The sequence below is a fragment of the Cibotium barometz genome, chromosome 8 (genome assembly GCF_041138505.1).
Source record: "Cibotium barometz isolate CiBa-2024 chromosome 8, ASM4113850v1, whole genome shotgun sequence".
Lineage (NCBI taxonomy): Eukaryota > Viridiplantae > Streptophyta > Polypodiopsida > Cyatheales > Cibotiaceae > Cibotium > Cibotium barometz.
Window position 1 is genome coordinate 40,926,376 of NC_141053.1, and position 26,443 is coordinate 40,952,818.

General features: G+C 46.2%; 1 protein-coding gene across 1 annotated transcript in view; it reads left to right on the plus strand.

Moving 5' to 3' along the window:
* Positions 1 to 4,271: 4,271 nt before the first annotated feature.
* The window catches only part of LOC147636268 (protein-S-isoprenylcysteine O-methyltransferase B-like), a 62,849-nt gene continuing 40,677 nt past the window's right edge, over positions 4,272 to 26,443 (plus strand). The window contains exon 1 of the mRNA XM_086801712.1: positions 4,272 to 4,493. Coding sequence (XP_086657838.1) covers positions 4,376 to 4,493 — 118 coding nt within the window. The 5' untranslated portion in view covers positions 4,272 to 4,375. The remainder of the gene's footprint in view (positions 4,494 to 26,443) is intronic.

Genomic DNA, 26,443 nt, shown 5'->3' on the forward strand with positions numbered 1-26,443 from the left:
CTCTCCATCATGATTTCACCCTCTACTCATTGCTACATCTGGCATTGTCCCCTTTGCTTCCACCTTTGCCACCATTGTCCTCTCCTCCCACATCTACCTTCCCACTTCTCTCTCTCTCTCTCTCTCTCTCTCTCATCCTTCCCATCGCTTCCTCCTCTGCCCTCAGGTTTCTGCCTCTGATGTCACCCTCTGCTCCCTGGTATAATGTGTGCCCCAATCTCGGACTAATGGTAGAACCATCAACCAGAAGACACTCCCACCCTTACTTCATTACGCATGGGGTGTGCTGCCGTCTTCACCTGTGTCCTTGAGCCTAACTCGAGAAAGGCAAGAAGTAGTTCCCAAGAAAAAATGACTAGAGCAGGTGGGATGGATTGCAAGGAGAATTGAAAAAAGTGCTTGACAAGATTGATGCCTAGGTCAATGCAAGTACAGACCCAAATGGATGCGGCATGCTAAAGAGAGACTGCCTATACGGCTGTACTGAAAGAAATTTTGTCTATCCAGGAAGATTATCACGAATGGGAGGAGATGGTAGAAATATGAGAGGAAATGGCTAAGATAAAGGAACAACATGCTAGACAGCTAGATGGAATGGAGAAAAAGATTGCCAGGGTGAATGGAGAAATATATGACTAAAAGAAGGAAGAAGGAGAAATCAGGGCTTCCCCCCCCCCCCCTTAGTAATCACACATTATTGCACCTATCCATAAAACGAGAGACCCCATGGATCCTAGCAACTGCATTAACATTAGGATTGGCCATAAGCTCTATGGATCTATACGTGAGTCTGACTTCAACACATTGGTAGAGAGAGAGGGATACATGGCACCACCATAGGTAGGATTCAGGAGGACCTTCTCCACATTGGATCGCATATTCATGCTTCGGGCTCTCATCGAGCATGCCAAGGTAGATGGCTACCGACTATACTACTGCTTTGTGGACTTCCGCAAAGCTTTTGATACAATGCCTAGGGCCTGTCTCTCCTCCATTGTTTATAGCATTTTGAGGTCCCATCTGACATGATCTGGGCTATTATTTCCTTATATGAGTCAGTTAATTGGTAGGGTGAGATGCTTGAGAGGACTCATTGAGGAGGTCTCTAGCACCATTGGAGTGAAACAAGGATGCCCACTATCTCCGACCTCCGTCCCTCCTCTTTGGACTCTACATAGATGAGATCTCTGTCTTCATTGATAGAGCTAGAGGCAGAAGAGATTTTCTAGAAGGTATTCTTGTTTCCATCCCTTTATATCCTGATGATATTGTACTTATTGGTAGATTCTAAGGACTGGCTATAGAAGTACATGGATACTTTACATGATTTTTGCACATAGAGGGGGCTCTTTGTCAACCTTGGGAAAACCAAGGTTATGGTATTTCACACCTCCTACGATTGCAGGAGGCTATATTAATTTCACTTACATGGGTAGCAGGGTTGAGGTGGTGCACTCATATGTCTCTCTCGGAGCTACCTTCACTAGTTCACACTTCTTTATGAGACACTGACATGGGTAGCATGGTTGAGGTGGTGCACTCATATGTCTATTTCAGAGCTACCTTCACTAGATCATGCTTCTCTATGAGATAGGTAGTAGAGGATAGACTCACTAGAGGATATGAAGCTCTAGCCTTATTAGAGATAGGTAGTAGAGTGTTTGGAGCCGAGGATGAAGGGTTGGCTTTTAACACCCTAGTCACCTTGGCACTTATGTATGTAGCTCCCTTCTTGGCACCATATTTATCCTAGGTAGATTGGTAGTGCATAGTGCTCACTTGGTTTCAAGAACATGGATTACAGATAGATTGGCTTCCTCCATTTTAGTATAATCTAGATTTCCCATACATCAGGCTTACTCATGAGGACAAGAACCAGGGGATTCAATATGATCTACTGGGGCTATACACACGGAATACATGGATCAAACCGGTAGGCCCATTGCCTACCAAGATGCAATACTACATAGATCATTTCTTGAGATTCCTAGAGCAGATTGTTTCATACTACAGAGACCAAGTTATCTTGATGGCTTCATGTCCCATGCTATGAAGATATTGGCCAGCTTAGGGTATTATCCCATAGATAGAGGATAGATACTATTAGAGCTGAGCTGATACTACCCACAAAGGACATGACATGTAGACTCTGTTAGATGGGGCTTAAATTAGAGGAGCACAATGTTTGCCAATGCCAGTCTACTATGAGATCAGAGGGAGATTTTAGGGCTCTGGACCCTTATCATCCCCTTATCCCAGATCATGGAGTACCCAGATCAGAGGTGACTTAGACTCTTCCTATTGGCGCTCAGCCACCAACATAGGCTCTTCCTATTGGCACTCAACCACCAACATAGAGAGTCACCCACTCAAAGATCCTCGCTTCCAATAACCCTCCACTAAGCTTACCCCATCACCAGTTTCTTCTAGCCTAGAGGGGTGGATAGGGAGGTACCAAAGCCCATCACAATGGATATGAGAACCTATACCATAGTACCCCCTCACAACAGGCCCATGTGAGTCACATCAAATCGGGCATCCACACTCTAGAGAGCTAGGCACCCTTGTCCCTCAGAAGCCACCGGCCCCTAGCTCATCAGCCTCAGATTCAAGAGATCTTGGCTGTCATTGATGAGCCTCGTCCTCACAATAGACTGTCGACATCTCTAGCCTTCTTGTATCACCCATGATGGACATCTTGGATGGGCCCTTACCCAAGGTATAGGGTTGACTAACTGTTTTAATTAAGCTCTCCCATATCATATCACTTAATATAGCCTATACTTGGCATAGTAGGATCTATATTTTTCATCTTGTATAATCTTGTAGTTTGAGATCTTTGCTTTTAGTTTATTGTTACTGTTTCTTATTTCATCCATGATAAAATTTCATGGACACTATGGTTATATCATTTTGGTCTCATAGATCCTTTGGGTCTTTTAAAGATATTAATATAACTTTCTTTCTTTCTTCTTTGTATGTTTGTGTGTGTGTGTGTGTGTGTGTGTTTATGCATGCTTCAAAAAAAAGAAAATTGTCACAATGATTTGCAGTGTGTATAAAGGATTTGTAACATTAAATTTGATACCAATTTCTCTTCATATATATATGTTTATATGATGATATGTCTCTTCATACAAAAAAGAGTGTATTTATTCTATGTCTTATTTGAAATAATTGAACTTTAGACGTGCATACAACAACTTTTTTTGGCGTCTCTTTCCTATATTTGAAAAGTATTTGATTTATACTAGGTGGTTGACTTACTTTTTTTATGGCTTTTTGGCACATGGCAAGAGCTCTAGGTGGCGTACTTCTTGGATGTTTTCAAGGTGTTGTGGCTCTTCACCTCTAATGACGACCATAGGCACCCTCGTTAACATATTGGGTGGCAAAAACAACAAATTTCAAGCCTATAATAGTATAAGTACAATGTTCCATGTTATGCAGCTCTATTAAAAAGAATCCATTCTCTGGCTCTTCACCTCTAACGACATAGGCACCCTCGTTGACACTATCGGGTGGCGAAAACAATAAATTCGACCCTATAATAATAGCGTAAGTACAATGTTCCATATTATGTAGTGCTATTAAAGAGAATCTATTCTCTACAATTTCAACACTAAAAGGGATTTTCCAAACTGGAGAAGGGAACATTTTCCTATGAATATAAATTTAAGGAGAGAATTATGCCATCTCTTTGCCATGAATTGTGTGTGGTCTTTTTTTTTTCCTTACACGCATGCACAGAAGAAGCGTTGTTGTAGTTAGAATAATGAATCAATTAAAGACTAACATTGGTTAACATTTGTGCAAGTGAGAGGCTTCTTCTATATCCACACAATTGGAGCATCGGCCTTGTTTCTCATAATTAGTCTCAAATTTCTAACAAGTGCACTTCTAATAACATTCTTGTTTTTATGTTGATAAGCAATTTTCCTCAATGTAGGTTCCTAAAGTTGTATGTATTTCTTCATAGTAATACTAATGAATCGACAAGCTATTAGTGCCATGTGAATATGGATTGATTAACAAAGACGTGTGCGATATTTAAACAGAATACAAGTAATTTCATTGACTAGGCCAACTAGGTCATGTGATTTCATTTCCCTTGTACTGCACAATTTTAAATGTACACGAAAAACCACCACATGCCTGCCCAAGCATTCTAGTTAAAATTGTGAGTTGCCATGTCAAAATAGCAAAGGGAATTGTGCATGTTTTGTGTGAAATGTTTGGTGCTTTAGCCTAAATAAGCAAAGCAACTTAGCAAGCAACTTTCACAAAACAAGCAACTTTCACAAAACCATGGCATGATGATATCATACATGCCTTTGTGTTGTGTATAGGTGCAGGTAACAACAAGGTGCTGGCCATGGCGACGGCTCTGACTGCCCACCTCATCTTCTTCTTCATCGCCCTCCTTTTCTTCCACACGTCTGAGTTCCTGCTCGCCCTTATCATCCACGGCCCCAGCAAGGTGTCCACCAGCTGTAAGATTTAAACTGTTGTCAAGATCGATCTCCATAGAGCTTCAGGTTATTTGAATGTGCTTCATAAGTCCTTCAATGTACACTATGAATTACATTTTTGAAGCTTTTCAAGGTGTCTTGCTCAGTATACTTTGTATGTACTGGGCACAATTTTTTGTTGTTGTTGTTGTTGTGCAAACTAAATGAGCTTTCCCACATCCCCTCCTTAGGCTCGGGATGCCTACATAACCGAAACAAGCTTAAGGGTATGCCGAAAAAATATGGGTGTACAACCACATGTTAGCACTATCGTAATATATGATGTCCTGATTGCCATATGAGTACAAGAAATTGAAGCTTTGCTCGGGTGAAACTAGCCTTTTTTTTGCCTTCAAGGAGACCTAATCACAAGTGGAAAGGCATCTGCTGCCTTCAGCCCCCAACCATGGAGTCAAATTGACCCCAAGTTTGGCAGAGCTCACAGTAGTGAGATCAAGCCCGACAACAGGTCTTTCGGTACACTCACCCGTTGGTCCTATTTATGGTTCACAAACAAGGAGCTTGCAGCAGCTCCTCAGGCTCTTAGAGAGGAAAGGGACTGCCTATCAATGATCTTCTTCTGGCAGTATTGGGGCCTCATTGAGAATGATCTTTAAACAGCCTTCAATGAGATTGCACAAATGCGTATCATTTTGAAGAGCTTCTTCAAAGGATTCATCCATCCCAAAGGAGCAAGGAAATTGCCAAGAGATTCAGTATGGGCATCCCATTACCCTGTTTGGCACCACATACAAGATATTGGCCAAAACCATCAGCCTTTTTCACATTTCCTTCAAATAATTATCCATAACACTGAGATTGGGAAAAAAACACTGTCATGGAAAACCCGAAAATTCTGGTCGGAGCAGGGCGAAAACGGGGGGTGCCCAGGTAAGACCAAAAGGAGTTGAGCTCAGCCAGGAAAGGTGGTGGGGAGTGGTGGTGCCACCAGCTGGGGTGGGCAGGGCAGAGGTGGAGCTTTGGGCACTAGTGCCGCCAGGAATGGGCAGCGCACAGGGAGGCAGAAACGTTGGCTGACGACGGGTGTCCATGGTTGTGCATGGGGTTGACCATGAGAGTTTCGCAGCGGCGCACAGAGGCAGGATGGAACTGAAGTGGCAACCAGCAGCTTTGGAACTGAGAGATAGCAATTGCCTGCGGGATGTCGACCAAAGCTGTCATGGCCCTGTGAAAATGGAGTAGGACAAGTGTGGGCATGGTGGTTGCAGAGTCAGAATATTTTATGATTCACATGGGGGGTGCCCGGACAGAGTTTAAGACGTGTGGACATCCCTAGGTGTGAAGGGGGGAACTAGAAACATTAAGTTTTAATGTTTATTGAAGTTTGCCCCTAGGCCTTAGTGGCCCTAGGAACTTATTAAAGTTTGGGGCCCTAGGGATTAATTTGGGGGAGGAATGTTTCTCTCTCCTCTCTCTCTCTCTTCCCTTTTTGGGGAGTCGTGTAGCAAAAGTGGAGAAGTTTCTTCATGCGCATGATTCACAAGCGTGGAAAAGCACAAGGGAAGGAAGAGGCGACTGCTGGAGATTGCTGGCTGCAGTTTTTCCTGTGCAAACCAGCCGTACAGCCTGTACGGACAGGCTGCAGGCACTCCCTTGGTCCACGCTACACACAGGCGGCTGTTAGTTGCTGCTGGATTCTCTGCGCACAGGTCTGGTCAGGCTGTACCAGCAGGTACAATCAGCAGTACAGTACTGTACGGCTGCCGTACAGTGTACGGACAGCCAGGTACAGCAAGTACAGTTGCTGCAGGCTGCTGCAGGTGGCGTAAACTGGCTGGACAGGACTGTAAACTCAGATACAGGCAGGTAGAAGAGTGGACAGTGGACTGTTTGTGCAAGTACGACTCTTGGCACGTATCCCGAGGCGGTACAGACGGGTACTGTGCTGATTTTCAGATCTGTAAATTCAAGGACAGCATAAGAGTGAACATCAGGAGGTGGATACAGGCAAGAACAAGCACACGTGTGAAGCAGGGTTGTGGATACAAGTGCCTGCAAGTACAGATTGGTGCTGTTGCTTCCTCCAGTGTTGTTTCACGAGCTGAACTTGGTAAGCTCTGTTTCTGTTCATCTATCTCTCTTTCTACTGCTTGATGTCTGTTGTAGATATGTGTTATCTGGCCCCTTGTGAGAGGAGGGGTATGGCAGATTGACAAGGGTTGAGACAGAGATTGGACAGCGCATGTATGTTTGAGCTGAGAAGATGTATCATGCACTTGAGTTATGCCAGATGTATGCCCATGGCTGGCCTGCTTAGTGATCTTGGCTGATCAGAGGGAGGCACAGTGTGTTGTTTGAAGACACAGATCTGTGTGCATAGATCCTCTGTGCTGAGAAGGATTTGTGGGCCGTCAGATTGGACTTACAGGTGTAAACTCTTGGCTGGTCTTTGTGTTGTACTCAGCCATTCATTTTATTATAATTGAATAAAGAAATACCGCAAGGGGCGCCAAGCTTTGGGGCCAACAGGTGTCGTTGTGTTTTCAGATTTGGGCACTCTAGGTCCAATCTGTGTTTTGTTTCTTATCTAGACTACAAGTGGACGGGTGATTGCCTCTACCGCACTCTGGTTTTCTATCAGAGGCCGGTTTCAAGGTTCCGTCGCCGGGACAATCATCAACTTTCTGAAGGGGGTGAGCTCGTGGTTGCTTTGAAGAAAGCCATCGCTGAAAATTCAGCAATCATGTCTGATACAGAGGAAGAGTACTTCTATCATGAAGAAGAAGAGCAAGAGACTTCTCCTGAAAGAGATGTATATGAGGATATTTTTGCAGGAGAACAGGCTGCAGATGTTGAGCCTTATGAGGATGTAACACAGCCAGAAGATGTGCATGGTAAAGAGGATGATGATGCTCGGTTCAAAGATCGCTTGGCTAGTGTTATGGATACTTTTATGCAGCTCACACAGAGCGAGAGATTTGCTGAATTTATGAGATCTTGCACAGAGCCCCACACAGAGCCCCAGAAAAAGAAGAAGAAGGTTCGTTCGAAGAATCTTCCTCAGGGTCATAGTGGTGCCATCCCACAGGAACCATCTTTTGGCCAGTTTCCGAATATGCAGCATGCTTATGGTGCAAACTCTCAGAGTTCCTTCTATGGACAGCCACCTATTCCTCAGCAGAACATGCATCCAGGTTATTTTGGTGGTGGCTCGGTGTTCCAATCCATGACTGGGGGTTATCCTCAGGGAGGCATGGGTATGTATGGGCCTTTTGGAGCCAATTTTCAGCCTGGCATGCAAGGGAATATGTATGGTGGTATGCAGTCCGGTATGGCTGGAAATATGTTTGCAGGCATGCAACCTGGGATGCAAGGCAATATGTTTGGTGGCATGCAGCCAGGTATGCATAATGGAATGTATGGAAACATGGCTGGAATGTATGGTATGCCTGGCATGGGAATGGGAAATGTTGACCCAATGATGGGTATGAATGTTGGGGGCAGCAATCTCACGAAACCACTTCCATATGATAATCTAACGCCTATGGGAAAGGCGAAGGATTACAAGGAAGGGGGAGCTGCAGTGAAGTTTGACACTTTCAGTGGGGCCAAGGATAAATTGAAGGCACTTACCTTTTTACAGCAGTTTGATGCTGCTTTTTCTGGTGGGAATTACACAGAGTCCTCTAAGGTGAGGAAAGCTGCCACTTTTCTCAAGGGCAATGCTTTGCAGTGGTGGTCTACTCTTCTTTTGCAGGGCATAGCACCCACCACATGGGTCCAATTCAAACAGGTTTTCTCTTCTGTATGGCTCACATCTACATTTGAGGTGGATGTTATGACAGCATGGCACAAGCTGGATGCTTCAAAGTGTGATAGTTTGGAGGATTATAACAAGAAGTTTTGGGAAGCTTTACTCCTAGTGACTTCTTACCGTGCCGTGCCATTATCTGAGCAGGTTGAGAAGTATTGTTGTGGGCTGCCCAAGGAGGTACGAGATTATTGTATAAAGACAAGAGTAACGAACATGTCACAGATGATTGAAAATGCTATGACAGCTAATGCATTACTCACAGGTGGTTCTTCTGGGTTTAAAGGCAGTAAGAAATTGAGCAAGAAAGCTGAAAAATTTGGGCATGCTTCTCGTGATGCTAAAGGGTCTTCAGAGACAAAGTATAAGAAGTTGCCAATGCCCAAGAGGACTTCTGAGGAAAGACAGGCTTTGAGAGATGCTCAAAAGTGTTTTTACTGTACTGAAGAGGGGCATATGTCATTCAATTGTCCCAAAAGAACGTCCAAAAAGGACCCTGACAATAAAGGAGAGCCCAAGCCAAAGAAACCAAAGCCTTCTGCAGGCTTAGTTCCTGATCTTGTGGGGGAGCAGCTAGGTGGTGAAGCTACAGAGTTGTGCAAGGCATGGGGCAAAGTGAGAGATCAGAATGCTTTGATCTTCTTTGACACAGGTGCTAGAGCCAACTTCATTTCACCAGACTTGGCTGGCCGATTGGGGATTCGCGCAGAGGAGATGGGGCCGTTACATGAGGCAAATATGGCTTGTCCAGGGTATGCAGAACCCGTTACTCCTATCATTGGGAAGCTTTGGCTTCATTTGCAGGGTTATGTGGACAGCGAGGAGTTCTTCATCATGCCTTTGGATGGCGGTGATGTTTTGTTGGGGATGCCATGGTGCCACAGGGTACATGCGGTGGTGGATACTTACAATAGGAAAATTACTCTGACTCATAGAGGGAAAGAGCATGTATTGGATGTAAAACTCAAAGGGGAATCTGTTCCTATTGTATCCGCTTCGGCGATTTCATCAGTAATGAAAAAGCATCTTTCCGCGTACTTGATTTATGTAAAGGATGCACAGGATGATGAGTCTAAGTCTAATTTGTCAATGTTAGATAAGGACAGGGCTGATTTCTTAAGTGGGTTTCAAGACTGTTTTTCCGAGTCATTGCCAGGAGAATTACCTCCTGAGAGGCCAGAAGATCATGCCATAGATCTGATTCCTGGTAGTACTCCACCGAATAGACCGCCGTACCGTGTTAGTGCAGCCCAACAGGAAGAGATTATGAGTCAGGTGCAGGAGCTTCTAAATAAGGGGTTGATTCAGCCTAGCTCATCACCCTTTTGCTCACCTGTGCTCTTAGTGCAGAAGAAGGATGGTTCTTGGCGCATGTGTATAGATTTCAGGGCGCTGAACAAGAATACCATCAAGAATCGATTCCCCATACCGAGGATCGATGACATCTTGGACCGCTTGCAGGGCTCCACAGTTTTTAGTCGTATTGACTTGAAAAGCGGGTATCATCAGATACGCATTAGATCCGAGGATGTGCATACGACAGCATTCCGAACCACATTTGGGTTGTATGAGTTCTTGGTTATGCCCTTTGGTTTGACGAATGCGCCTGCCACATTTAACAGAATGATGGACAGGATTTTCAGACCTCATAGAGAGTTTGTGGGCACATTCTTTGATGATATGATTGTGCATTCACAAACTGAGGAAGAGCATAGAAGGCATTTGGCCATTGTGTTTGCAGAACTCAGAAACCATAGATTGGTGGTTAATGGCAAGAAGAGTGAGTTCTTTTTGCAGGAGATACATTTCTTGGGACATATTGTGTCTGGTCATGGAGTCCGTATGGATCCAGCAAAGGTGGAAGTAATACTTAATTGGCCAGCTTTGAGGACCGTGCATGATGTACGCAGCTTTTTAGGATTGTGTTCCTATTACAGGCGTTACATACGGCACTTTGCTGAAATTGCTTCGCCTCTTCATGCTTTGACGAAGAAAGCAACTCCGTTTAGATGGGCTGATCGGGAAATTACAGCATTCAAAAAGCTCAAAGAAAAGCTTACTTCGGACCCAGTATTGGTGTTACCGGACCTCCGAAAGGCTTTTGTTGTCCAGTGTGATGCATGTGGAAGTAGCATTGGTGCAGTTCTCATGCAAGAGGGACATGTGATAGCCTATGAGAGTAGAGTTTTGCAAGATGCCGAGAAGCATTTACAGGTGTATGAGAAAGAGATGTTGGCTGTAATTCACGCTCTTTCTACATGGAAACACTACTTGCTTGGGGCTGATTTTACTGTACAGACAGATCATCAGACCTTGCGTTATTTCCTCACGCAGACTAAGCTTTCAGAGAAGCATATGTGTTGGGCAAACTTTTTGTCAATGTTTCACTTTCAGATTGTACATGTGGAAGGCAAAAAGAATGTAGTGGCAGATGCTTTGTCACGCAAGCCACAGGTCTCTGCAGTTTCACTTGCTTATCATCATGAGCTTGATGAAATGAAAGAGCAGTATGCCCATGATGAGGATTTTGAAAGGTTGTATGATCAGATGTCTGAGGGTCAGCGGCATGAGCATTACACTCTCAGAGATGGGTTTTTATTGATGCATGGCAGACTGTGTGTTACCAGGCCATTGCGACTCAAGGTTATGATTGAAAGTCATGCTCCACCGTATGCAGGTCATAGAGGTATTGACGCCACGGTCAAAGCAGTGGAGACTTTCTTTTATTGGCCAACCTTGAGAAGAGATGTTGATGCCTTTGTGAGGCAATGCATCGTATGTCAGAAGGTAAAGTTTGACCGTCAGAAGACACCAGGGTTATTACAGCCTTTACCTATTCCGGATAGACCTTGGGAGAGCATTGCCATGGATTTTGTATTTGATCTTCCACGGACACAAACGGGAAATGATGGCATCTGGACTATCATATGCAGGTTCAGTAAGCAGGCTCATTTCATTCCCGTGAGGAAGACAATTAAAGTGGATCATATGGTGAAGTTGTTCATGGCGAACATCTTCAAGTATCATGGCTTGCCTATGTCTATCATTAGTGACCGTGATCCACGGATAACGAGTTTGTTTTGGAGAGGGTTGTTTGACAACATGGGTACAACTCTCAAGTTTTCATCGTCATTTCATCCACAGACAGATGGTCAGTCAGAAGAGGCTAACTCTACAGTGTTGGATCTTCTCAAGTGTTATGTGTCAGAGCACAAGCAACAATGGGAAAAGTATCTTCCTTTGGTGGAGTTTGCATATAACAACACTGTACATAGCTCGACAGGCAAGGCGCCTTTTGAGATTGTAGAAGGAGGGAAGAAGGTTCCACCCATTTTGCATACAAAGGATAAGATCTTTGAGGCTGATCAGTATGTGGAGAGCTTGGATGAAGCTTATCGGAGAGTTAAGTTGGCCCTCCAGAAAACTCAGTAGAAGCAAAAGAAAGCCGCAGACCGTCACAGACGTGATTTACAGTTTGCATTGGGTGATTGGGTTCTTTTGCGCTTTGAAAAGGCTAGACTCAAGAAGATGAAGGGTAAAGAGCGCTTATTCCCTAAGTTGAGTATGCGATATTATGGGCCTTTTCAGGTTTTGGAAAAGATTGGTGAGGTAACCTATCGTTTGAAGTTACCAGATCACTGGAAGATTCACAATGCTTTTCACGTGAGTCTTCTTAGACCTTTCCGTGGGGATGTGCCTGAGGATGTATCAGATGAGGCTCAGCCGGAAGTTGAGGAACTTGATGAGGTTCTGATTCCAGAGCAGATACTGGCACATAAAGAAAGGAAGGTACGAGGTAAAGTTTCCCGTCGCTATCTTGTGAAGTTCAAGAACTATTCACCGATGGATGCGAAGTGGATGGAGGAAGGTGACTTAACAGATTCACCTCAGGTTTTGCAGCTTTATCTCGATGCCTTTGAGTTAGAGCCGACTCTTATTGTGGCTCATTCAGGTTCAGCAGAGCATGGGTCTGGAGCATTACCTGATGCTCAAGAGGGGGGTAGCACCTCCACTCCCTTGATACAGACAGGCTCAGATGACATCTAGAGGTCGCTTGGTGCAGATTTTATCTCACCCGAAGGTACTGAGGCTGACAGTACATCTGTTTATGGGACTTCTATGATATATGTGTACTAGTCACATGGAGATTTTTGTGGATATGTATGGTTCACAGTGGTATACAACTTGGACTATTACTATGCCATTGGTTTGCAGTGAATATTGATACATGTGTATGGCTCAGAGAGATTGGGACGCTGATCTTGCCATATTGTATATTTCACTTTGGATATTTTGATGCATCACCAGAATGCAATCGAGGACGCTTGCCATTTTTCAAGAGGGGGGTATGTCATGGCCCTGTGAAAATGGAGCAGGACAAGTGTGGGCATGGTGGTTGCAGAGTCAGAATATTTTATGATTCACATGGGGGGTGCCCGGACAGAGTTTAAGATGTGTGGACATCCCTAGGTGTGAAGGGGGGAACTAGAAACATTAAGTTTTAATGTTTATTGAAGTTTGCCCCTAGGCCTTAGTGGCCCTAGGAACTTATTAAAGTTTGGGGCCCTAGGGATTAATTTGGGGGAGGAATGTTTCTCTCTCCTCTCTCTCTCTCTTCCCTTTTTGGGGAGTCGTGTAGCAAAAGTGGAGAAGTTTCTTCATGCGCATGATTCACAAGCGTGGAAAAGCACAAGGGAAGGAAGAGGCGACTGCTGGAGATTGCTGGCTGCAGTTTTTCCTGTGCAAACCAGCCGTACAGCCTGTACAGACAGGCTGCAGGCACTCCCTTGGTCCACGCTACACACAGGCGGCTGTTAGTTGCTGCTGGATTCTCTGCGCACAGGTCTGGTCAGGCTGTACCAGCAGGTACAATCAGCAGTACAGTACTGTACGGCTGCCGTACAGTGTACGGACAGCCAGGTACAGCAAGTACAGTTGCTGCAGGCTGCTGCAGGTGGCGTAAACTGGCTGGACAGGACTGTAAACTCAGATACAGGCAGGTAGAAGAGTGGACAGTGGACTGTTTGTGCAAGTACGACTCCTGGCACGTATCCCGAGGCGGTACAGACGGGTACTGTGCTGATTTTCAGATCTGTAAATTCAAGGACAGCATAAGAGTGAACATCAGGAGGTGGATACAGGCAAGAACAAGCACACGTGTGAAGCAGGGTTGTGGATACAAGTGCTTGCAAGTACAGATTGGTGCTGTTGCTTCCTCCAGTGTTGTTTCACGAGCTGAACTTGGTAAGCTCTGTTTCTGTTCATCTATCTCTCTTTCTACTGCTTGATGTCTGTTGCAGATATGTGTTATCTGGCCCCTTGTGAGAGGAGGGGTATGGCAGATTGACAAGGGTTGAGACAGAGATTGGACAGCGCATGTATGTTTGAGCTGAGAAGATGTATCATGCACTTGAGTTATGCCAGATGTATGCCCATGGCTGGCCTGCTTAGTGATCTTGGCTGATCAGAGGGAGGCACAGTGTGTTGTTTGAAGACACAGATCTGTGTGCATAGATCCTCTGTGCTGAGAAGGATTTGTGGGCCGTCAGATTGGACTTACAGGTGTAAACTCTTGGCTGGTCTTTGTGTTGTACTCAGCCATTCATTTTATTATAATTGAATAAAGAAATACCGCAAGGGGCGCCAAGCTTTGGGGCCAACAGGTGTTGTTGTGTTTTCAGATTTGGGCACTCTAGCTCCAATCTGTGTTTTGTTTCTCATCTAGACTACAAGTGGACGGGTGATTGCCTCTACCGCACTCTGGTTTTCTATCAGAGGCCGGTTTCAAAGCTCTGATACCAAATGTAGCCAAGGGTTTGCAGCAGCTGCAGCACACACCCACACACACAGTTCAGCAAGTATTCATTGAGAGAGAGAGAGAGAGAGAGAGAGAGAGAGAGAGAGAGAGAGAGAGAGAGAAGCATACAACTCGATAGTGATAGCATTAAATAATGAGTGGTGTCAATTACAAAAAAGAACACCCAAATGATGAGAGTTAGGAGGGTGTTCACATGCCGAGGGAAAAAGCCTCCTATTGAAGGAAAAGGTGCCCTGGCTGTTCACACACATCGCTACCATCTGATAAATGTCACACACAACATCCATGGGCTCCCGATCCACAACGGCCCCTCTACACGGCAGCTCTGGGTCAGGGAGATCCTCCAGCATCATAGACACTTTCCCACTGGCAGTAGACATGGCGAGTCTCTCATCAGTCATCGACTCACCTATGCTCGAGATTTTGGATGGATGAGGATGGATGTACTATGTATTGTAGTGACATGGCGATGTATTTCTTTTCTATGTATCTAGAGACACTGCTACATCATCATTGTACATGTGGACAGTTGTCTATGTTTTTTTCCTTTTCATGACCATGTTATCTCATCATTCATGGTACCATTGCCACATTGTGTTTGGTCTCATAGACCCTTTGGTTCTTTCAAAGTCGTTTAATATAACTTTTTTTCTTTCTTTCTTTCTCAGTCTAGGCTGCATTCAAAAGGCTTATAGAAGATGTATATAATGGGGAGAGAAAGTTCCTATCTACAAAAAGAGTATGCTAACTAAGTTGCCCAATCCTAGTTGGTTAATTTTGCATTAATCCCCATTAACTTGCATTAATTTGCATTTTGCGTTAACTGCATTCCCACAGCCTCTTTTGTGCCTTTTAAAATTAGGGCTCACAACATGGGCTGATTCTCTACAAAACCCTAACCTTAACCCTAGCTAGTGGCCTAATTCTATCTTCAGCCCTTATTTTAGCCACATGGCACATGCATCTAATGACCGAGGATGATGCAAGAGACAACTCTCCTCCTCATTTTTTAGAGAGGAAATTGGCCCACCAAGAAGTTACAGGACCGTCCCTCATTGACCCTGGCTCCAAAAGGCATGCAATGAATCTATCTAGCAATATACACAACAAGTTACCCCCTTGTGCTGAGTGTAGTATCGGGAGCAAACTATGAGTCAAGTAGCTCTCCTTGGGGCCTTTGTTGGGGAGTAACAATTTCTTTCATCTCAAGCATTAAGATGCATAGTGCTAGATGAAAGTAGAGAGAGAGAAGCACTCCCCTCACACCCTAAACAAACACCTAGTTGTGTTTAGCTGAGTGAGGGCCAAGGCTCCAAGAATCAAGAACTCCTAGAAGCCTATCTACAACCTCATGCTTTCCACTATGTCATAGGCTTCTTAAAAGTCTACCAATAGAATGCCCAAGTTTTGCCTTGAAGCCTTACCTGTTGTTGTAGCCTCTTGAAGTGTAGATCTTACTGAGCATGCTCTTAGTTGAAATTAACCGCACCTCTGCCGCCTCTGGGCTCTTGTCGACCTACATCACGCAAACTTCATCATCAGGTTCTTTACTGTCATGTGCATGCCGGTGCCATGGCTAATCTGCATGAACATTCTTAATCCCTGATTAGTCAGCAGTTAAGCTAGCATCAGAAGTGTCGTCAGTAGCAGCATCATCCTCAGCAGAAGCCTCAGCTTCTTCAGCAGGATCAGCACCATGGGGGCTAGATGACCTGTCGGCAGCAGCCAGCAGGTGGTCTAGACAGTAGTCGGTTATCATCAGCATGAAGGCCAGGACAGGGACAGGAGTGAAGTGAAGCGCAGCCAGACAGGTGATTCATTTAAGCTCCGGGTTTTGTCCAGCAGCTGGCCGACAGCATTGCTGCTGGCGGACTGGTGTTCCTCACATATATCTAAGAGAAAGCCATCATTCAGTCATTTTATCAAGTCTCATTCAGTTGATTCTTTCATTTGTTTTTCCGGGAAAAAGATCCTTCAATTAGTTAAAAAGAAAACAGCCACAAGGGGCTAAATACAACCACGAAGGGCCAAATACAAACTCGCCTCATATAAGGGCGGGAAACAAGTGATCACAAGGGGGAGAGATGCTTCTCCTCCGGCTGGCCGCTCTATGAGGAGAAGGCTATCTCATACGGGGGGGGAAACAACCACACAGGTGGTCTGTAGTGCCAAATGGGGTCACCGCCTCTATCTGTGAGGAAAGGGCCAGGCCTCCAAAGTCTCAAGAAGGCTTCCCGCCACTTCCGCATGCGGTCAAAACCTCCCTGCAGCTTCCCCCACTGACCACGGAGGGTGTGAATGGTGTCGAGCCATATGCTCTTGATGGTCTCAACCGGCGGAGTGTGGGTACCCTCGATGCCCTCGCTGCATCCAACACACCAGATGTGCCAGGTTGCTATGCTACTGCAAATCTCCCAGCGCTAGCATGAGCCTGGACGCCAAACACCTGTAGTAGGTGGGGCTGTGATTGGTACTATTGCAATACGATGGTGGGAGACCTGAAGGGCATGGCCTCCCCCATCCTCCTTGTAAGTCCTCACCACTCTAGCCTCGTTGGCCCAAGCGACAGTACCCCAAGTGATAATCTGGGTCGATGCCCTGTCCATAGCAAAGATGCGGTGAAACCGTTGCCAAAACTGCTGAGCCTTCGGGCAATCCCAAAGGCAATGTCGCTGAGACTCCTGGGGGTGGCCGCACCTCGGGCAAGCTGTTGGCCGCCCTTCGACTGCCAGCCAAGTACCCATTGCCAGACTCCTGTGTGCTGTCAACTAGAGGAAGAGAGTGATCTTCCTTGGCCGAAAGCTGTCCCAAAGCCTCTTCCAGAAATCTGAAAGGAAGCGCGTGATAGGCCCTGAGATTGCTAGTGTGCTGCTGTTGCCGGTGTGCCATCTATCTCCAACATTTGGATCTTACGGCCGAGCCTCACTGTATATGCAAAGAAAGGGGCATCCAGAGTCTCCACCCGATTTGTGGGATCATGCCACGTCCACTCTCCAGGGTCCCACTGCAGCCGCGTGAGAGGTCAGCACTCCCAAATCCATAACCGCCAAAATCTCTCCTTGGCCACCTTGGCCGGTGCTGGATCTATGTGCCATGCACGTGCCCGAAAACCAATCATCCTCACCCTCTGCAAGGTGCAGCCTCTGAAATCCTCCAAGGGGTGCTCTGATCTCTCTAATCTGCCATGTAATCCAATAGAAAAAGTGAGCAGACAACTGTCCTCATCTGCTCTATAGACTGCCACGAGAATATCATGTCTGGTGAACACGCCTAGCCATATCGGGGGGGTTGGGTCTGGAATAGGAGTCAGCCACTCCGGAGGAATAGCTGAGTCAATGTCGATGGTGAGCTTGTCTCTACCCAGATCGTTGTCAGGCCTCTCTCTTGCTCCTCTTGAGGTAACTGCTTGTGTGCAACCCAATCTCCAAGAGACCTGGCTAGTCCCATGCTCAAGGCGCCTAAGGATATGTGCGGTCGGGCCCCTAGCATGTGGCCACTGGGTAAACAGATCAAGGGATTCCAGATCAAAGGCTGCCGAAGCTCCTCCTCTGAGGGCATTGGAACAATTTGTCTGAGGTTGGCATGAGATGATCCCAAGCAGGCAGTAGACTGGCTGCGAATTTGTCCTCAAAGGCAGGACTAAAACCACGGGCTCGCATCTTTGTGAAGATCCATCTAGTACTTTGCGGCCACGGGCCTCCAAGGCTCGGAGTGCGGGCTGAAATCCGGGCCAAGAGGAAATCCTTCTGAGGCTCACCATCGGGTTGGAGTCCTCTGACAATCAACTTGCCCAACAGGGCACGTCTCTGTATAGCTGCATCAATGAGACCTAGCCCCCCTCTGCTATGTGCCTGAATGATCACTCTCCATGCCACCTTGGCCCTGGTTGGCCTCCCATCACTTCCGGCCCACAAGAAGTTCTGGATCAAACATTGTACCTGGCCAATACAAGCCCGAGAAAAGGCCTAGCACGAGGTGATGTACCACATGGTGGCAAGGAGTACCTGGTTCGCCACCACCACTTTGCGTGCTAGGGATAGCCTCGCCGAGCTCCAGTATAGAAGCTTCTTCCGAATACTTAGAAGAAGCGGAGCGAGCTACTACTCGGGGGAGATATCAATGCCAACCTGGTAGCCGAGGTATCGAATTGGAGTGCCCCTCAAGATCCACTGGAAAGCCTCAACTGGTCACCAAGTCGGGGTGGGTGCTGAGCCTACCCAAAAACCATACGACTTGTGCCAGTTAATCTGTGCTCCTGATGCATGGCAGAAAATCTCTATCGCCTCCGCGAATCTCTGGAGATTCCCAACATCTCCAGCAAGGTACGCTGTTGTGTCGTTTGCAAACTCTGAGTCCAGCAGCTCTTCCTGCGTGCGGAGGGGAAAGCACAATCCTTGAAGTCCAGTCTCCTGGGCGGAGAGAAAAGTACTCATGGCCTCGGCGACAAATAGAAAGAGGTACGGTGCCAGAGGACAACCTTGTCGAACCGAGCGGGAAAGGGGAAATCTGTCGCCTCGGGCTCCCTAAATGAGAACCTGGCTGTGAGATGCTGAATAAAGTCATGAGACTCCGCGAATCCACTCCATGGGGAATCCCATCCGGCTTATAGTGCCCTTTAGAAAGCTCCTATCCACCCTATCATAAGCTTTCTCAAAGTCAAGGAGTAGCACAATGAGGTCCTGCTGTCGCATGCTGGCCGAAGCTGTCGCCTCCCAAAAGGTAAAGATGTTGTTGAGAATACTCCGATCGTGAACAAAAACAGTTTTGAGTGTCATGGATCAAGTTTGGGAGGGAAGGCTGAAGTCGCCTGCTGATGGCCTTGGCCAAAATCTCGTAGGCCATCCCTAGAAGGGTGATGGGTCTCCACTGCCGGATCTCCAATCTATCACCACCCTCCTTCGGAATCAAATGTATCAAGCCCTCTGTGAGCCTCTCTGGCATGGCACCCGTGAGCATAATCTCATTGAAGGCAGCGCGAAGGCCACCTTCCATGAGGTCCCAATGGCGAAGAAAGAAAGAAGTAGGAAGCCCATCCGCCCCTAGGCATTTGCCTTCACTGCCTCCGCTAGCTCCTCTGCTGTGAAAGGGGTCAATAAGAAAGACCAAAGGGAGGGGGGAGCCACCTCTCTCGTGTGTCTCCAGACTCTCTTGCGCGCATCTATCACCTAGGGGGATACCGGGGCACTAGTGAGAAGAGAATGGAAGAAATCTGTAGCGATGGTTCTCACCTGCGGGGGATCAGAAACAATAACTCCATCCTAGCCACGTAGCTTGCGAATACCGTCTCTCCTCCTGTGAGGGTTGGCTAGCTCAAAGAAGTCTCTAGTAACTCTGTCACCAGCCTGAGTCCAGAATGAGACCCTGGCATGGTATCTATACTCCACCCTCCTCTCCTCAATGGACCGAATCTCCATGTGGGCAGCAGCGATCTAACTCTCAATCCACGGGCTGTCCGGGGAACTCTCCTGAAGATGCTGTAAAGAGGTTAGGCCCCTCCTCAGACTCCTCTCTGCTCCCGAAATCCCTCCAATCTCCTCTGGGCTGCCTCCTGCAAGAAAATACTGACCTCCCCAAGGCCCTCATCCAAAGTGAACGCTGCAGATCGTGAGGAAAAGTCCAGACCCGCCCATATCTGCTCAATCCGGCTGCAAATCTCGGGGTCCTGAGTAAGGCTGTGTGGAATCTTGGAGCTCGCATGTCTGTCATGCCTCCATGGGTCCTCTAGGGACAGAATAATTGGGGCATGATCTGAAAATGTAGGGAGTGGTCCCCTCCACATGCTTGCAAAGTTTGGTCATCCATCAAATGTTTTTTCATATGTTAAGGAGTGCCCAATGTGCACCGTCTTCTGTATCCTGAGTTTCGTGAGTTTAGCCATCCACTTTAAGACTTCAAACTTTAAGAGATTTGAGAGAGAGAGAGAGAGAGAGATGGAAACTGTACACCGTATCGGGTCCGGAATTACCCACTGAAGGGCCCCCTATCCTGTTACCGGAATAGTATTTGCTTTATTACTTTGAAGAGACTGACGGTGGATTGAAGACAAGCCAAACGCAAGATCTAGGAAGACCAAGAGCCGGGCTGAACTGTACATGGTTGTAGAAGCACCAATGATGTCCAATCTCGAGCCTATGCACTCTTCCCAATGGAATGAGGGAAGGCTGTAAATCTGAGGCTGAGATAGGGGCTGTTTGGGACTGTTCTAGGCTATGTATGAATGCTGAGTTTTACCTTCACCAATTCGCTGTAGCAAAACGATGAAGAGATGAATGCTGAAAACTGGTTGAATGCAAAAAACGCAAGGTTTACTGATGGCTGAATGCTGAAAACTGCTGCGTTTTGCGGATGGAGGGCTGGATGCACATGCGTTGATGCTCCTACGGCTGTAGGATGAAACGCTTCTCCAAAACGCTGGTTGCTGAGGTGAACTATGGGCCGAAGACTGAAACATTGAAGCGCTTGATGCTAATTGCTGATATGATATGAATGAATGAGCAAAGCAAGCCTATTTATACTATACTGAGGGCTGGTCGGTTGGCACTAAATGCTGGCCGACTGGACATAAAATGCTACATGACTGATAAATGGTGTTAAATGCTGGAAATTGTGGAAAAAATGCCAGATAAATTCTAATAAATATTCTAAGGCTACCAAATGCTATTTCAAGGCTTCTGCAATGATCTATATGCAATGGATGAATGATATGCAATATGCAAAGTGCTTTCTAATGCAAACCCTAAGGTTTCTACTGACTCTACATGCATGAATGCGTCTCTTCAAGTGGGTTAAGGGACTTGGATTGACTGACTGACTGTCTAAGGCTGAGAATGACCTACGTAGCTCGTGCCTGACTTATCCTGGACTGAGGATTACAATGGGGTCACAGCGTACGACAAATATCATCCTAAAAGGTGCTAATAATGTACAATGTTGCACTGATGATGATGAGCCAGCTTTTCACCATGCACTACAGGCCAGAGTGCATGTGACATGATATGTCACAACCCTGTGTTTTTCTCTGGACAGTATGCAGGTGTGTATGGGGACATGGTGGACAGTGTGAATGGCATCGGTTTGGAAGTCAGAAAGGACTCAAGGTTTTATAAAGGTCTCTTTTTCACAACCCCATGTGGGGGGAGGGGACAAAATATTTTAAAAGCCTTTAAAAACTTGATAATACCCTTTATGAATGTTAACGTGGCCCATATGCTATTATTGGGGCTAGGTGTGTGCTTTTTCTAAAAAGGGACTGGCAGGCTGCTATAGGCGCCTCTTTTATGGGTGAAAAAGCGCATGGCTGCAGGCGCCTCTATTATGGGTGGAAAAAAGCGCATGGCTGCAGGCACTTCTCTATTTTTTTGTGCAAAAGCGGAGGGCTGAAGAGGAGGCGGCGGGCTGGAGCTGCGGCACATGCTCTCTCTCTCTTTCGCTTGGCACACGGAGGACTGGACTGCTCATACACGCTGGCTTCCTCTTTTGCACAGAGGCGGCTGCTGGACAGAGGAGCACACGTGGGCTGGTTCTCCTTTGCAAGGACAGCAGGCTCTGCAGGCTCTTGATGGGTTGCAGAAGGGAAGGTGTTAGGTGGCTGCTGGACTGGCTGCGGGGCAGGTACAGGTGTCAGCACGCCATGCTCTCTCTCTCTCTCTCTCTCTCTCTTTGCAAACGAGCGGCTGCAGGCAGCACTGGACAGATAGTGCACGCTTTTCTCCACGCACAAGGGGAACTGTAGGCGGCTGCAGGAAGTGCACAGCTGTGTGGGTTTTCTCTCTCTCCCCTACATACTTGCGTGGCATCAGCTTGGTGTTTGGTGGTTCCGAACACATGAACACAGACATCATGTTGATGGCGTTCAACTGATGGAACTTTCAGCTTCTCTTTGCTTTGGCTCAGGACTGTCTTGGAAAGGGTTTATGGACTGTTTCGTGGCAATGCATGTGGCTATGAACATGAGCAATTCCGGGACTGTTTTGAGATCAGTTCGAGGACTGTTTATGGGCTGTTTTTGGTTGGCTGCAAATTCAGCTATGTACTTGGGTTTCCGGCTGCAAGTACAGGTCACTTGGATGTGTTTCTTGGCATGGGAGTGATGCAAGCTCACATGGCTGCATGCTCATGGAGCAGATTGTTTTCTTCCTACTGGAAAGGAACAGAGGGACCTACAGTTATGGGCATCTCTAAGTTTCCAGATGTTTCATGAGGGAACAGGTAACTAGATGTATGCCGTTGTTGGCACTGTTGTTGAATGGTGCTGTGAATGGTTCTGTATGGAAACAGGACAAAGGTTTCAAAGGGAAACATGCCTAAGGGTTTCATGTGGAAACAGGTTGTAGGTTTCTGGAGGAAACATGTATTTGGGTTTCTCTAGTAGATAGGTCACATGCAGGCAGCGGTTACAGGAGTGGATACATGCCTTGCTACTGATTGGACAGGGGACAGGGAATCCATGACAGAGATGGATAGTACCCTTGGAAGGTAGAGAGGGAATGTACAGGTGTGTCTACTGTATGGTATGCTGTGCTGTGATGCGAGTTCTCTTATGAGAGATAGTTTGGGAGTCTGTGTTGTGATGCAGAAGCACTGGATGTGTCAGGGTGTGATGTTGTTCATAGGGTGAGAGGCTATGGATGGTTGTGGCAGCCCTAATCATGGGAGAAAGCTTCTGTATGCAGACTCAATGTGTGAGAGTCTTTTGATGTGAACAATGGCTGGACTTGTTTGTGGATGCCGAGTGGATATGAAGCCATGATGCAGGGTCTTTGCAGGCTTCAGGAGCTCTATTGTGACGGCTGAGTTTCCAACCTTATTGTAATCAAAGCTCTTATAATCAATTAAAGAAATACTGCAAGGGGTAGGGCCAATTGGTATCTGTGTACTGTTTGCAGGAGCACTTTAGCTCCCCCTGTTTGTTTTCCTTTTCTTAGTCCTCAAAGGTGTTGAAGTGTTTTGTGTGTAAGTTTGTTTTTGCACCGCCCTTTGGTTTCGTCCGAAGACCGAGGCCGGTTTACATGATACCATCAATGCATATTAAAACATTTAAGCATGGCCACATCCTTAACACATATCCATCATCACTTTGCATAAAACATAAAAGCTGGACAAAACATCCACAAATGCTGAAAATGGAGCTTGCACATGTGACACGACATAGAGGCCGGAATGGGCCAACCCCCCTCCCCCCCCCTCCCCCCCCTTGGAGTATTTTATTACCCAAGGAGAATAACATCATGTACAAGCTTTGAGGGCCTCACTCTCCCCACGGGAGATGCGAGATTATCCATATACAAATGCCATAACACAGCCCAGCATGAGGCTACCAAGCCGGAACACAGGTTGTAGAAATGCAGAGCCAACAATATAATCCATATACCTCCGTGTGGGTACTGGTTCTTCTCCAAAAACCACGGGTCTTCATGCAATAGAGCTGGTACAGCAAGTACAACTCTCCATTCAGCCGATACAAGAAGTACAGGGATTGGTACAGCCGATACAGTGGTTGGTGTAGCAAGTACATTGGTTGGTACAGTAGGTACAACAAGTACAAATGTTGGTACAGTAAGTACAATGGCTAGTACAGTCGGTACAGTGGCTAGTACAGTCGGTACAATGGTTGGTACAGTAGGTACAACAAGTACAAGGATTGGTACAACAAGTATAATGGCTAGAAATCATAATAAAATGATTAAATACCCTTGCCTTCAGTATTTCTTCGTGATAGAAGCCTCCAAAACAGTTCCCAACAGCCGGTATTCTTCATGGGCAGCCTTCAAGAAAGAGAGAAAGAGAGTAGCCAGCATTAGGGCAGCCTGTAACGGTGGTAGAGTCTAGTGTGCAGCAAGAGAGCCTCCTCCAAATGAAGAGAGAGGACTCCAATTTATAGATTTGGGCCTCCCATGAGCTAAAATGGCAAGAGAAGGCTATAATGACAAGTGGAGAGTGCCACAATAGCTGAAGTGACAAGTGTGAGGCCATTTGTCTCACTTTGATCCACTTTCTTGCCACATGTCCCAATCTAAGAGATGGGTTCTCCTATAATCTTTACCTCTAAAAATATCCCAACTAGTAACCCATTTGTCATAGGTACTTTGGCAACTCTTGGTATGTGCTCAATTCCAGATGTAATGACGCGAACATAATTTCCATCGGAGTCGGGCCAAAAATAGCAACTCTCCTAAATTTTAGGAGTGTGGTCCTTTGTATTCTAGGATAATCCCCCATTCCCAAAGCTTGTACTTTCCAAATATTTCGACGTTGTGGAGTCCACCAGACCCCTTTCATACTGGAAAACATCCAGGTTGGTGACAGCATGCAACATTGACACTCTGTCTCAACACTATTCTGCATTTTAGTACACTTATTGGTTTTGCCTTGGCAGTGAGCTTCTAGCAGGCACTAGATTGCAGTCATTGCTCCTTTGTGTTTGGGTTTGAGAGGATATTTGTAAGGTGAGCTACTAGGCAACCATATAGGTTGCATTTAGTAGGCATTTTGCTTGCAGTGTTTTGGACACTTGGAGTGTGTGGGTCAGAGAACTAGTTTGCAGGAACAATGGCTCGTAATGATGTATAGTGTCGAGGATAAGTTGGGTGGCACTATGGTCATACATGGTCAAGCATGTATACATTGCAAAGGGGCTTTGGAATGTGGTTTGTGGGATTGAGGCATTGCAGGCCAGCAGAGTGTTATAGGTACATAAGAGGGTGAGTTTGTGTCTGTCACCAGCCTGGACATTTCCCAGTATGAAAGGAGTCTGGTGGACTCCAGGATGTCTAAATATTTGGAAAGTACAAGCTTTGGGAATGGGGGATTATCCTAGAATACAAAGGACCACACTCCTATAATTTAGGAGAGTTGCTATTTTTGGCCCGACTCCAATGGAAATTCTGTTCGCGTCATTACATATGGAATTGAGCATATACCAAGAGTTGGCAAAGTGCCTATGACAGAATGTCTACCAGTTGGGATATTTTTAGAGCTAAAGTTTATGGAAGGACCCATCTCTTAGATTGGGACATGTGGCAAGAAAGTGGACCAAAGTGAAACAAGTGGCCTGACATTTGTTAAAAAATGGATCAAAGTGAGATAAGTGGCCTCACACTTGTCACTTTAGCTATTGTGTGGCTCTCCACTTGTCATTGTAGCCTTCTCTTGCCATTTTAGCTTATGGGAGGCCCAAATCTATAAATTGGAGCCCTCTCTTTTCATTAATAGAGGCTCTCTTGCTGCACACTAGCCTCTACCACTGTTACAGGCTGCCCTAATGATGGCTACTCTCTTTCTCTCTCACTTGAAGGCTGCCCATGAAGAATACCGGCTGTTGGGGACTGTTTTGGAGGCTTCCATCGTGAAGAAATACTGAAGGCAAGGGTATTTAATCATTTATTATGATTTCTAGCCATTGTACTTGTTGTACCAGCCTTTGTACCTGTTGTACCAGCCATTGTACTGGCTGTACCAATCCTTATACTTGTTGTACCACCCATTGTACCGACTGTACCAGCTTCTATACTTGATGTACCAGCCACTGTACTTGATGTACCAGCATTTGTACTTGTTGTACTAGCATTTGTACTTCTTGTGCCTGTTGTACCAGCCATCGTACCTACTGTACCTGCTGTACCTGCCACTGTATCGACTGTACCAACCATTGTACATGCTGTACCGGATGAATTGAGAGTTGTACTTGCTGTACCAGCTCTATTGCATGAAGACCCGTGGTTTTTGGGGAAGAATCAGTACCCACACGGAGGTATATGGATTATATTGTTGGCTCGGCATTTCTACAGCCTATTTTCCGGCTTAGTGGCCTCGTGTTGGGCTGCATTATGGCATTTGTATATGGATAATCCGGCATCTCCCGTGGGGAGAGTAAGGCCCTCAAAGCTTGTACATGATATTATTCTCCTTGGGTAATAAAATACTCCAAGGGGGGGGTCGGCCCATTCCGGCCTCTATGCGGTGTCACACGTGCAAGCTCCACTTTCAGCAATTGTGGATGTTTTGTCCAGCTTTTATGTTTCATGCAAAGTGATGATGGATATGTGTTAAGGCTGTGGCCATGTTTAAATGTTTTAATATGCATTGATGGTATCAACAAGTGTGTCAAAGGCCCTAGTCCCTCGGGCACCCGCTGCGAGTTACATTGGTATCAGAGCATAGGCTTTCTTGGAAGCGGAGGCTTCCTTCTATCAATAAGGAAGAGAAAAGATCTCAAGTGGGGACCACACTTACCATCATTGCTGTTAAGCATGGCGAGCCGCTTCATAGCTTATGAAGCAAGAGCATGAGCAGTAGACAGCTTGTTGATCTAAGGATTTATGAATTCACAAAATTTATCTTGGA